Here is a 13,573-nt window from a genome sequence, read left to right on the forward strand (position 1 = left end):
GACCCTCACTATATCATAAAGACTTTTGTCTGCAAGGGACCAAAACAGCCTCAAATTAATTTCAGCCAAAAAGGGCTATTGACTGGCTTTCTCAAGTCATCCTAGGCAGTGGTTCCCAAACGGGATGTTAAACGTGACCTTCTTTGCTTTGAAATAACATAGACCACTGGGCTCCAGACCAGATCCAGGAATCAGAACTTGTAGGGGAGAGGCCAGGTGTACTACTAAACGCATCCCAGGTGGTTTGTCCGGGAATTTGGGCAAATGCCGGTTGAGAAGGTGTATAGAACCTATAGCTGATGGAATGCTATCGGGGATCTGTCTCTCACTCTGCTTCCTTCTGGGTTGGTTCTAATCAGATAGGATTACAAAGATGGTCACAAAGCCTAGGTTTATGTCTCAGCCTCACTGCAATGAAAGGAACACCTCGTCCACAATGGTTGCAGCAAAACTCAGGCTGTCTACACATCCTTGAACCTGAGGGACACACTGCCCTGATAGGGACTTAATAATAGCTGTTGGGTCAGATGAGGCCCATCTAGGAGTGGGTAGAGGAATGGTTCCCCAAAGGAAAACTTAGGTGCTAAAACCAGAAGATGGAACAGACAAGTGAACACAGTGGATGCCTACTGGGTGTCTGCTTGTTTCACAGCAAGTCAGCTTGTGATGGAAGTAGGAGTTGCCCTCGTCGCTAGAGGGACAAGTACAACCGAGCGCCTGTGAGGGAACTGATCGCAGTGCTTCCAAAGAACAAAGCCAAAACTCTGAAATCCAGGTTTCTTCCTTAAAAGAGAAATATGCACACCCGAGTTCTACTTCTGAAGGCCTTAGCATTAAGGACACTTCAGGTTCTCCCTTCTCAGTGCCTGGTCTGACCCATCAAACCTGGCAGTTCCTTAGGTGATGAAGCAGTTCGTTGGGGGTGGTTCCTCAAGTGCATTACAACGGGTAATCTGCCTAGTTTTTTCTGGGTACACGGGGTTTCTTTCCCCTCAAAACTCCAAAAATGTGCCCCTCACTGAAGCTTTCTGTTAGTTCTACATGCTGTTCCTTAGAGCTCATAGAAATCTTGTTTAGGATTCCGGAATTTCTGTTGGGAAATAGTGTCTTTGTTGTCTCTGGGTTGAATAGAGTCTGTTTCAACATCAGTTTCAGCCTGATGCTATGCTATGAATCTTCAGAAGTTTGTGGATTTTTAAGGTGTAATTCTTTCATGTAGCCATAATATTGTCATTCAGATACAGTATTTCAAGGCCTGGCTTAGGTCTGTTTGCATTCATCATTCCAACCCAGTTAAATCGTTTAAAAATCCAGGGTGAAAAAGAGAGAAATGTTAAAATTCGGAAGTGGTGAAGTCAGTGGAGAGGCCGCGTGCTGCGGCCTTGTAGCACGGTGGCGGCTCCCTGGGCCACAGCGCCTCTGCTCCAGGTCACGCGGCCCAAGTCCCGTGGGAGCCCCAGCCCGCAGCCTCTGTCTGAGACCCCCCTCCTGCCTCCCGGGGTTCTCAGTCTCTCGCTGCTTCTTCCTGATCTCCCTAACTTGAGAATGTTGGAGTGCCTCCAGGCTCAGAAGCAGGATCTCTGAGAAGCAGTAAGAAAAGAGTTTCTTTCTACTCTTCCTCCCTCGGTAATTCCATTCAGTCTCATAACTCATTTCTGTGAAAATGCTGCCAATTTACATCTCCAGCCCTGGCCTCCTACAGTCAGATGTGTCCGAGTGTCTGATACAGTGGTTCTCAAACTCTTTGGTCTAAGAACTTCCTTACCCTCTTAAATTGCTGAGGACCCAGAGAGATTTTGTTTATGTGGGTTATATTTATTAATTGTATATTAGAAATTATATTTTAAAAACGATACGGAAACCAACATTCCATTAACTGTTAGGGTGATGCTGTCGTCATGTCATGAAGCCTCTAGAAAATACTGTACACTCGTGAGAGAATACGAATGAAAAAGGCAGATGGCCTCAGTGTTAACAAATTAGGTCCTGTGGTCCCCTACTCTGGTCCTAGCCCAGCCAAGACCCTCTGCCTTGGCAGGGAAGGTGCTTCTCTGTTAGGGTTCACACAGCCAAAACCCAAACTGAACCTGAGATCGGTGCAATGCAAGCTTTATTCAATGGCCAAAGAATGGAGAAGTGGGAATTTAGTTCACAGGTCAGCCTCTCACTCACGCTCATGTGGCGAGAGGGACGTGGTCTTAAAGAACAAGGACAGCGCGGGGAGGAGCGAGGCTGATGATGGGGAGGCATCTGCATTGTTCTTCTGGGGGAAGGGGCGGGGTTTCCCCGAAATGGGATGCCACCCTTTTTCTGTCCTTTTTCGGTCGGCAACTTCCGGTCATGGCCGCTGGTAGGTATGTCACTTAGTAGCTGATGCAGTAAAAACAACGTAGATGAGACTCCGGGTCTGTTGAAGGTCAGATTCGTTGCCATCTTGGTTCTAGCTTGTTCTAGCTGGGTTTTGTTTTTCTCTTCATGTTGCTTCGTTCCTTTGTCTTGGGACCCTGTGACTCAAAGAGACATGTTAGTTCCTGTTCAAGGGAGGGGCTGGCAGCTTTTGAGCAAGAATCTGGAGTCAGCTCTGGCCACAGCAGGAAAAGAGTTTCGACCACAGAACCCTGGAGGAGTCGCAGGGTACCCCAGGGGTCCCCAGGCCACACTGTGAGAACCTCTGGTTGAATCATTCAATATGCCTGGAACTGAACTGTGATTTCTCTCAGACCTGCCCCAGTTCAGTTAATTGGAGCTCCATTTTCCCAGATGTTCAGACCAAAACCCTTGGCATCTTTCCTTGAGTCCTGTCTTGCTCGTGTCACACTTTGGGTTCCTCGGTAAGTGTTATAAGCTCTGCCTTCAAAAGATGATGAATATCCAGCCACTGTTCCTGTCCCCTCTTCCAAGCCACCACTGTCTCTGAATCACTACCACAGCCTCCTAAAGCGGTCCTTTTGCAACAAAGTGATCAAGTCGCACACCTGCTCGTCGTGCGGTGGGTTCCCACCTCAGGAAGACAGTCGTTGCCAGGGTGTGGCGTCGTGCCGCCCAGGTGCCCGCATCCTGCCCCGGGACCTCTGCTGCTGCTCCGGGCCCAGACTTCCACATGCTCCTTCAGGTCAGCTAAGATGTCACCGGCAGAGGGACCACTTTCTAAGTTTTCAGCATCCCACAGGCATAGAGACATAGCCTTTCTGCTCTCTCCAGCTTTGCTGGTATCAGTAGTATATTACTTGTTGTGCTTTTTCTATTCTGCTCCCCCACTAGAATGCAAATGATTCTAGGAATCCAGGAGGGCAGGAATCTTTGTGTCTTGTCCACTGTTGTCTCCAAGTGTCTTGATCAATGTCTGGCACCTAACAGGTTCTCATATATTTATTGAAAGGACAAATAACTAATGTAACCCTTAACTCAGCCAACCAGCCCCTGTATTTCTTATGCATGTTAATGTCAAGGGACCCCTGTATACTCCGCAGTGGTTCTGGTCCTGGGCTGTATGTTCTGGTCACCAGAGGGCTTTAAAAGCTCCTAATGGCAAGCCCCCACCCAGTTCTCATAAGTGAGACTCTTGGCTTGGGACTTGGACATAGGAACACTCAGAAGTCTTAGCAACAGCTGGAATGATATTATACGAGGCAAAGAAGTGAAATCATCCATGTGGGTAGCAACCAGTCAGGCTTCCGAGAAACCTGGATCCTAAGTCCCAGCTTCTGGCCACACCTCAGGACCAGATGTTCTGCCACTGGATTCTTTTCTTCGTGGGTACCTGGAAAAGGAGGTCCTGCCCAGTCCATCTTTGCCCATATGCTCCCCACCCACCTGACCTAAGTCCAGTGTGAGGCTTGGTCAGGTGTGGCAGGAGGGAGCCCTTTGGAGGGGGTATGGCCTCAGCTGTGGTGCGGCAGGGCTGCCCTAGCACAGGCAGGCACTTGGCTCCTGGCCCTGCGGTGAGCAGAGACTGCACCTGCCCAGGAAGCAGCCAGCCTGTAGGGGATCGTTCCTGGGCTACGAGGCACCTGACTGAGGAGTTGCATGCTTTCACCCTTTCTGTTGGGGGTCAGCCTCTTCCCGTCTGGCCTCAGGGGCCTGTGAGGCTGGGGGATAGGGGTGGTATAGATGCCTTCTTTCTGGACAACACACGAGCTTTTGAGCACTCGAATCCTGTTCCCTCCTATCCAGCTTACATGCCATTGTTCTGAATCAACTTTATTGTGATTTACATGTAAGTGAATGCAACTTGATGAACTTTTGACCATTTTATACACTCCAGTGTCTCTGCCACCATCGAGATTTAGAAAAATGTCCATTCCCTCCCACAGAAGGTTCCTTCTTGCTTCTTTGCAAACAGCCCTTCCCACCTTGCCCCCAAGCAGCCACGGTCTGCCTTTGACCTCCTCTGGGCTCGTGTGAAGGGAATCCTACGGTGCATGGACTCCTCTGCGCCTGGCTGCTTCTGCCCTGAGGGCTTCCGAGGTTAACCTGTTTCGTTGTCTGGTTGGCTGGTTTGCTTAAGCAGGGCTCCACGGTAAGGTTGTACTTCACATTGTTGATTCACCGTGGACAGATGGGTATTTTGGATGTTTCCTATTTGGGGCCATTATAAACTCTAGAAAAATTCTGTTCAGGCCTTTGTATGGACATAGTTTTTATTTCTTTTGGGTAAATACATAGAAGTAGAATTGCTGGATCTACATGCTAAGTGTCTCTGATTTTATAATAAGCTGACAAGTGGCTGGACCGAGAGTTCCAGTTGCTCCACATCCTCGCCAATCTTTGATGATGTCAGTCTTTCCAGTTTAGTGGGTGTGTAATGTTATCTCATTTGGGTTATTCATTGCATTTCCCTGCTGACTAATGATACTGAGCAGTTTTTGTGTGCATATTAGCCATTCTTACAGCTTCCATGAAGTAGCTGTTCAGACCTTTTGCATATTATCTTTTACATCGGTTGGTCTTATTGAATTGTAAAATTTCTTTGTGTATTCTGGGTAAAAGTCTTTTGTCAGATATACGCACTATGAATGTTTCCTCTCTGTTTCTGGCTTCCTGTTTTGCTTTCTTAAGTATCAAAGAGAAGATATTTTTAAATTTGATGGAGTCCAGTTATCAGGGTTTTTTTCCCTTATAATTTGTGCTTTTTGTGTCCTGTATAAGACATCTTTCTAGCCAAATTTCTCCTGTGTTTTCTTCTAGAAGTTTTATAGTTTTAACATTTTCATTTAGGGCTGTGTTCTGAGTTAAATTTTGTGTATCATATGAGGTAAGAGTCAGTTTTCCCTCCCATGAATCCCCCTTCTTTCTGCAGAATTTCTGGAAAATACCATATTTCCCCTATTGAATTGCTTTGGCACCTTTGTTGAAAGTGAACTTACTATATATGTAAGCATCTATTTGTTCCACTGATTTATATATATCTTTATTTATATATAGCTATATTTTACATACAAACAACACTGCCTTGAATACTGTAGCTTTATAGTAAGTCTCAAAATTAGGCAACGTCAGTCTTTCCACCTTGTTCATCTTTTTCAAAATGGGTTTGACTATTCTAGGTCGTTTGCATTTCTGTATAATTTTTTAATCAGTTTATCAATTTCTGGAATAAGCCTGCTGGAATCTAGACTGCCGTTTCACAGAATCAGTAGATTTACCGGGAGGGAAATTGGCATTTAACAATACTGAATCTTCCAAGCCATTAACATCTTTTATATCTCTATTTAGGAGCTTTTTCATAGTCTTTAGGCAATGTTGTACATTTTTCAGTATATAAGTCTTGTATGTATTTTGTTAAATTTGTCCCTAAGAATTTCATGTTTTTGATGCTACTATAACTGCTTACGTTGATTTCTTTCTTTATTTTATATCAGTTATATCTATATTTTAACTTCTGTCTAATTGTTCCCTGCTGGGGAGATTGATACAAAATATGCAGTTTATACAAAAATACAGTTGACTTTTGTATGTCGACCTTGTACCCTGTCACCTTGCCAAATTCACTTATTAGTACTAACCGTGTTTTGTAGATAGCCCTTAACATTTTCTGCATAAACAGTCACGTCATCTGCAAATAAAGACTGTTTTACTTCTTCCTTGCCAAAGTGTATGACTTTTCTTTCCTTATTGCAAGGCTAGAAACTCCAGTATCGTGTTGAATACAAGTAGTCAAGTGGACGTCCTTGTGTTGTTTTAGACAGAAAGGGCAGGTGGTCAGTCTGTCATCGTTATGTATGTTGACTGTTAACTCTACCAAGCTGAGGTAAATTCCTTTCTTCTCCTGGTTTCCTGAACAGCTGTTGATTGTGTCCAGTGCCTTCCTTGCGTGTATCGAGGTGACTGGGTGGCTTTTCTCTTTTGTTCTGTTAATACAGTAAAACACCTTGGTTTTTCTTCAGCGTGTTCAACCAACCTTCATTCCTGGGTTGGACCACAGGTGAATGTAGTGTATCATCCTTATATGTTGTTGGATTCGATCTGCTAATGTTTGGTCAAGGATTTTTTTTTTAATCTACATTCATGATGCTCTTGGTCTGTAGTTTTCTTACAATGTCTTTGCCTAGTTTTGGTATCAGGATAATGCCGGCCTCATGAGTTTGGGCATTTTTCTTTCTTCTCTCTTCTCTGGAAGGATTTGTGTACGGTGGGCCGTACGTATTCCTTAAATGTTTCGTAGTGTTCCCCAGAGCTAGTAAGTCCAGTTCATTATCACTTTGGGCTTGCCTACATTTTCATATTTTAGGAAATTTGTAAATGTGTTCAAAACGTTTAATCCTGGCTACTTTTACTGATTTTATTTTATTTTATTATGTTTTTGGAGAAACTGTCATTAATTTCTTTTTACCGTGGTGAAGTACATGTAACATAAAGCTTACCATTTCAACCATTTTTAAGTGTGTAGTTGCGTTAAGTACATTCACACTGTGGTGTGGACTTCAGTTTCTTATACTGGTATTTCTTAAACGGGAATATTTTTAAATTAAAGACATTCCATTTAATCTAGCATTTCAGCTTTTTTTTTTTTTTTTAACTTAAGATCTCCAGAATTGATATCATCTTGTGTAACTGAAACTTTGTGCCCTTTGACCCACATCTCCCCATTTCCCCCACCCTCAGCCCCTGGCAACAACCGTCCTACCCTCTGCTTCTAAGTGTTTTTGACTGTTTTAGGTTCCACATATGAGTGAGCTCATGCAGTATTTCTCCATCATCAATTATTCAAACATAACCTTTTCTGTAAATGCGTTAGGTGAAAACATCGTTCGACGTGAATGACATTACGATAGCGGTTGTTTTTTACACTTGTGTACAGTTTCGTAAAGTTATGCGTTTGAGTTCTATTTTCACCTTGCACGTTGGTTTTACCTCTTAATGATGATAAACCCTGTTATTGGGAGAATTTTAAAATAATTAAGGATTTCAGGAAAATGCTTTGTATTTGAAAAATTAAGTTGTGTTTTATTATATTTAGCTGGTGTAGCTCTTTATTCAGATCATTTGAATTCTGGAGTTGCCAAAGGGAGACGTTATGAGTATGGTTTGAACTCACCCTCGACATCTTTGTTGCAGGTGAGTATTTCACAAGAAATACTCAGTGCGAATCACCTTTCTTTTGCCACTGAGTGGACTGTCACCAACAATGCGAGAGTGACAGCACTTTGTAAATGACTCCCAAAACACAGGTCAGAATTACTTTAGAAAAAAAGTAGTGCCAGAAAAGGTAATGTTATAGAGTTTTTCTTGTACGTATAGGAGAAAGGAATTCAGTTATGCTGCTATGACTTAAAAGAAAAAGTGTTCAAAACAAACATACAGGATAAATGGCATTGTATAAATAACAAATTTTATTTCTATAAAATGTTTTACACTAGCTGTACACATGCACACACCCACACAGAACTTAACCACACATTGAGTAATTTCCTTTTAATAAATCTACCACATACTATTATATTACAATTTACAATATAGTTTTTGAAGACACAATGGGGAAAGCTTCATCATTCATTTATAAACCTCCCATAAATTACAAAAGAAAGGCAGTCTGAAAAGTATGTATAAAGAGTAAAAACAATTTACAGGTGGACAAGAATTACAAAATAGTAACCATCAAACACATCCGCCGGCAACTTTGTAAATCTTTCTTGTTGTTCAGGTGCCAATGGTGAAGACTGGTGTGGAATCATTTTGAACGGACTTAAAGTTAGTATGTTTTCGGTGTGGCGTATGCATTATGTGGATTGCTTTACGTGTAGGCTGTTCATTGTTGATTATCTGTGTATGGCATTTTGACAAATAATGAAAGTAACGTAAATCCATATGCCACAAAATGTAACACCGAAAGCAATGAATATTACCAGCTTTTTGGCAGGTTGGAGTAGTGGTACTTTACCAAAGTTACTTCCTCTCCTCTTTTCTAAACGATTTGAATAAGTAAACATTTCCTGTGTGTCGCCTGGCTTGCTTCCAAAGACAGAAAACCAGGATCTTACCATTGCACAGCCTGGGCAACTTGGTCTCAAAGCACTGTGTCTGTGAGGCGGGGGGGCACTGAATGCACAACACATACAACGTGGACACTGTGGCTTTTATTGGACAGTACAGTCATTGTGCACTTACGAGGCAGGACAGCAAGGCGGCTAAACTAGGGGTTTCAAGACCGGAGTTCAAGTGAGAGTTATGTGTCAGGAGGCAAGCATTTTTGAAAAGGGAGCGAGGTTGGAATCATTCCTTCAAGGGCAGATGACAAATGCACAAAGGCTGGGGCCCCAGGTAGGGAGTGAGCTGCAAAGAGCTACTGGCCGCCCTGCGTGCTCACGAGACAGCCCAGCTCCCGCCAGGGCCCGGCAATAACAAGAGCGATGGGCGCGGAGGCCCGGCGGGAGTACCAGCAGCTCTGTGTCCTGGCGCTGGGTTTAAAGTGGACGGTAGTGCAAAGAGCATTTCTCTACTGGTGTCAGGGGAGAAGATTGGTTTTTTAGGAAGTACTTGAGTCATGAAAGCCCTAGTTTGGAATTAAAGAAAATTACATAGACTTGGAAGTTGTCCGCAAGCACGTGATTCATCTCACTGCGCCCAGCTTTTTCAGCAGTTTCTTGCCTTTGGAAAGCAGCCCCTTTTTCTTTCTCGAGGACATTGCCCTGCCTCTCCCAGGACTACCAGTACCCATAGATGACGTAGGTGACCCAGAATGGAGGTGGGCTGTGGGAGATGGCACTCTCCTTGCTGTACCTGAACCCTCAGGAGGAACCTAGTAGGCACATTGGTACAGGTCATTGAGTGCGTGAGCGCCGGCAGCACCCCTCCGCTCGCCGCGCAGCATCAGTGACGCCACACGGCCCCGTTTCCCACCAGGCGAGGTGAGGGTGGTTCGTTTCTTCTCTGAAGGGTTGATGTATCCCGTGAGAGGCACACGGCCCTCCCACGGCATAGCTCAGAGGGGGCGGGGGTCTGAGGGCCCCCAGAGAGAGGGCCAGCAGTGTGGGGGTGGGGTTTTCGGTTTCTTTGTGCTCGGGGGAGGGAGTGGCCATTGCTCTGGCAACACAGAGCTGGGTAATCATTGACTTTGGAACTTAAGACCAGAAGCGGGAAGAAGGAGTCATTTTGAATTAGATTGAGAGTAAGACTGGCTGAGTACCCGTCAGTAATCTTAAAGGCAAACGTTCTTAAGGGGAATTTCGAATTTGAAAACTACTTGGGCGTATGAGATCCTGACGTTGAGTACATTCCTGGGTTAGTATACTAGAGAAATACTGGAGATGGCACACCGGTTGAAAGAAAAATAAATAAATAAATAAAATAAAATGAACCTTAATTTCAATCAAAGAAAGCTTAAAGGCCCTTAGTGTACGCTCTCATTATTTCCAAGGTATTAAAGGCGAGTTTTTGTCGACACAGAGCACATGGTAGGGCTTCCGTGCACTCGAGTGCTTCCTGGCGCCTCACAGGAGCGGAAATGTATTCTAACGCGGGCATGACGACGTGGGCTCACCCGCGTTTACGGTCGCAGGCACGCCTGCGATTATATACCACCACCTTTCCTCTCGCTCCCTGACCCCACCAGAGCAAAGCTCTTTCTAATACGAGCACTCGTTACTCATCAGGCAAACAGGAGCCCAGGGGCTTCAAGCTTCCTTGGATTTAAAATCAGGGTCTAATTCTAATGGAGAACACCTACTAAATCATCCCAAAGTACACCTGAAGATACCATCTATTCCATCTAATGCAATCATTTGAGCTGCACGTTTCATTAAACTTGGTATTGCATTGGTATACCAACAAAGCAGTCTTCCAGCCAAACGCCCGCGTGTTCAGGACACTCGCTTGTGCTTTGAGGGGGCGCATCAGCTCTCCCCGTAAGGTAGAGGGACGGTCACTTAAGAAAAAGCCGCCTGCGTTCCAGGCAGCATGGGGAGTGTTCAGAGCCAGCTCTAGATCACCTCGTGTTCACTACTCATCCGCTCGATCTTGAGTTGCGGGTTTTTTTTTTTTTTACGTAAAATTTCCAGAGGAAACATTTTATTAGCTTGTGCTTTTTCCAAGAGTGGCTAACAATGCAATATGCAGCTTGAATTATGACTAGACATTGGAACACTGTGTAAACAAACAATTAGCCTATTAAGAAATATGTTCCCAATGTTGGCCTCTTCCAAACATTCTTAACGTAAATCGTAGGAAATGATTATCAAAGATGATTTACTTCACTACAAATTCAGTTGCTTTACAACTGAGACCAATAACACTTTAGGTCCAGTGAGTTTTTGAGACATATTTCTTCTTTTTTTTAGCCCCCCAGTGAAGCCTTAAGTCTACCGCATTGGTCCACTGCAGGTAGCTTAGGTTGCTATGTTTACAGGTATCTTCAGTTGCTCACTTACGTGAAGGCTACATTGCCTGATTAAGGGGTGAAATGCACACTCTTCTTCTGTTTCCAAGCAGATGAGCAAAGAAATAAAATATATATAAAAATATAATATATAAAAACTCGCAGTGATGAAATAAAATAAAAATGAGACACCAAACAAATGTAATCTGACAGTTATATATGGCTGAGAAGTTCTTTGACCTTTGCTGAGAAGATCTGTTAAAACCCTGACAGGGCAAATAACCATTACTGCCCACCGAGTCTAAGGACTGCAGCCATCCCCGTTTCACTCTTAAACTGGACTGTGCGTCTGTGACGTAGGATGGCAAGTTCCTTTGTGAGTGAAGCGGACTGATTAGATTGAAAGGGGCATTTTGGTGAAACCAGTAAACTTGATTTAGAATTAGGAATCTTTAGGCACAAACCCCGTGGAAGGGCAGAGGAAAAATTCAGGGGATATGCTTTTCGACCTAAGACATAAAAAGCAATGCAAAGACTGCAGTAGGCCGTCTGTGGCGGAGTGGGACAGGGGTTAGAAGTGCTGAACACACGTGCTTACCCTTTTCGTCTTCGAGCGTGTCGGCGTGTCCTGCGGGTAGTGGGACGGCGCGTCAGAAAGATAGACTTCTACATCATCAGGCACTTCTTCTAGGAAGTTGGAGGGTACGAGGCCTTTCTGCCCATTGAGCTCCCCCTAAAAACACAGGGATGAGAAGAACAGTTGGCTCTCTTTTTCCAGAAACCTGCTTCTTGCTTTAGGTAAAGGAATACAGCTCAGAGTAGCGAGCTTATTCTGGCTCAAAAGTGGCAGACAGACCGGGACTCCGGTGTTTCCGGACTCCCCTGATCACAAGAGTGAGCTCGGCCACGTGCTCGAAGTGCAGGTTCCCGGCGCCCGCCCTGAGGTCTCCATCTGGCCTGTCTGGAGCGGAGCTGAGGACCTGTTTTGGCCAAGGGGCCTGGGGGGTTCTCAGGGTCAGGCACGCTTAGGAACAGTCCTGGGGAGCACCTCGCTTAGAGGTTCTCAGCCCTGACCAACCTCTGAGTCCCACGGGAGCTTGCACAAATAGCATTGCTTGGGTGCACTGAGAGAGGGGAGTGGGGGGGGGGGCGGGTGTCACATGCGGCGGCAGGACTGAGGGGGCCGACCAGTTCCACCTGGTATCTTTCATCCTGTGCGTCACTACAGCCTTGCTGTAAGAATGCACCCAAGAGGGGACGGTGAAGGTGTTGGCACCTCCTCGAGGTGACTGCTTCAGGTTGGTACATATCCTTCCAGACCTTTCTACGCAGTCACGTGTCCATGCATGGAACACAGTTCCAACTGCCCACTGGACGTCAGTCCCGAGCAGCTCACAGCCCACCACATCAACCCCCCCCAGTGCCACCTTGCCCCACAGAACCCAAAACCAAGCTCAAAACTGGCCCCAGACAACCTGGGAGTGTGTTTCTCTGTCCAGTAGGTGTAGGAGATGGTGGCAACTTGAAGGAGACAGCCTACAGCCTCAAAATGAAAACTGTGCATCCAGGAACGTGATGGACAGAGTGAATGGAAGAAAATGCCTGCAAGTCATATATCTAGTAAGGGGTTATAAAGGATATATAAAGAACTTCTACAACTTAACAAAATAACCCAATTAAGAAGTGGGCGAAGGACCTGAACAGATAATTTCTCAAAAAAAAAAAAAAAGACAGATGGCTAAGTAGCACGTACAAGATGCTCAGCTTCACTACTCATTAGGGAAATGTAAATCAAAACCAAGACACCGCCTCCCATCCATTAGGATGGCTACTATAAACATATTAATGTTGGTGTAGATACGGAAAAATTGGAACCCTTGTGCACTGTTGGTGGGACTGTGAAACGGTACAGCCACTATGGAGGAAACAGTACGGTGGTTCCTCAAAAAATTAAAAATAGGATTACCATATGATACGATCCACCAATTCCACTTCTGGGTGTTCACCCAGAAGAACTGAAAGCAGAAGTTTGAAGAGAGAATTGTGTACCTATATTCATAGCGGCGTTCTCCACAATAGCCAAAGGATGGAAGCAACCTAGCTGTGCATCAGCGGGTGAATGGATAAACAAAACGTGGTACCGTGGAGTGTTATTCAGCCTTAAGAAAGGAAGGATATTCTGACCTATGCTACAACAGAGACGAACCTTGAGGACATTATGCTAAGCGAAGGGTCATAAGCGGACGTATACTGTGTGATTCCACTTACATAGGTCCGGAGAGTAGTCAAGAGTCTAGAGACAGAAAGGAGAAGGGTGGGCGCCAGGGGGAGGGGACAGTGGGGACTTGGTGTTTGATGGGGACAGAGTTAATCTTGCAAGATGGAAAGAGTTCTGGAGATGGATGGTGGTGACGGTCGCACAGCAGTGGGAAGGTACTTAACGCTGTTGAGCTGTGCACCTGTAAGTGGTTAAGATGGGAAATTACGTGTATTTTCTCACAATTAAAAATCAAAATGAATCTCTTTAAAAGAGGCAGGTCCAGGCACCCCCCACGCCTTCCTGTGCGCTAATCCCTCCTGAGCCCGACAGTCACGTGCCCAGCCGCCCACCAGCTCCTTCTGCCTAGACCCTGAAGGTCCCACCCTCCTGTTTACCCGTGGCCGCTTCAACCCTTCTTCCTCGGGCTCCACCGTTAAGCTTGTCTTTCTCCGTTGGCGTTACTTAGGCACTCTTTCTAGGACAGCTTTGCTTTTTGCTGT

The 13,573-nt window shown here is 45.2% G+C and overlaps 1 protein-coding gene across 3 annotated transcripts in view; it reads right to left on the bottom strand.

The window, feature by feature from the left end:
• RIMBP2 (RIMS binding protein 2) overlaps positions 1 to 13,573 on the bottom strand; it is a 139,287-nt gene that overhangs the window by 17,959 nt on the left and 107,755 nt on the right. The window contains exons 18-19 of one of the 3 annotated variants that reach the window (XM_032603398.1): positions 11,412 to 11,546; positions 7,857 to 8,262 (exon numbers count right to left, since the gene is read on the bottom strand). In XM_032603398.1, coding sequence (XP_032459289.1) covers positions 8,140 to 8,262; positions 11,412 to 11,546 — 258 coding nt within the window. In that variant the 3' untranslated portion in view covers positions 7,857 to 8,139. Of the gene's footprint in view, positions 1 to 7,856; positions 10,913 to 11,411; positions 11,547 to 13,573 lie in introns of those variants that run through there. The other 2 variants (XM_032603399.1, XR_004345484.1) reach the window with 2 other exon arrangements.

Source organism: Phocoena sinus, chromosome 14 (genome assembly GCF_008692025.1).
Source record: "Phocoena sinus isolate mPhoSin1 chromosome 14, mPhoSin1.pri, whole genome shotgun sequence".
In the NCBI taxonomy this organism is placed as follows: Eukaryota; Metazoa; Chordata; class Mammalia; order Artiodactyla; family Phocoenidae; genus Phocoena; species Phocoena sinus.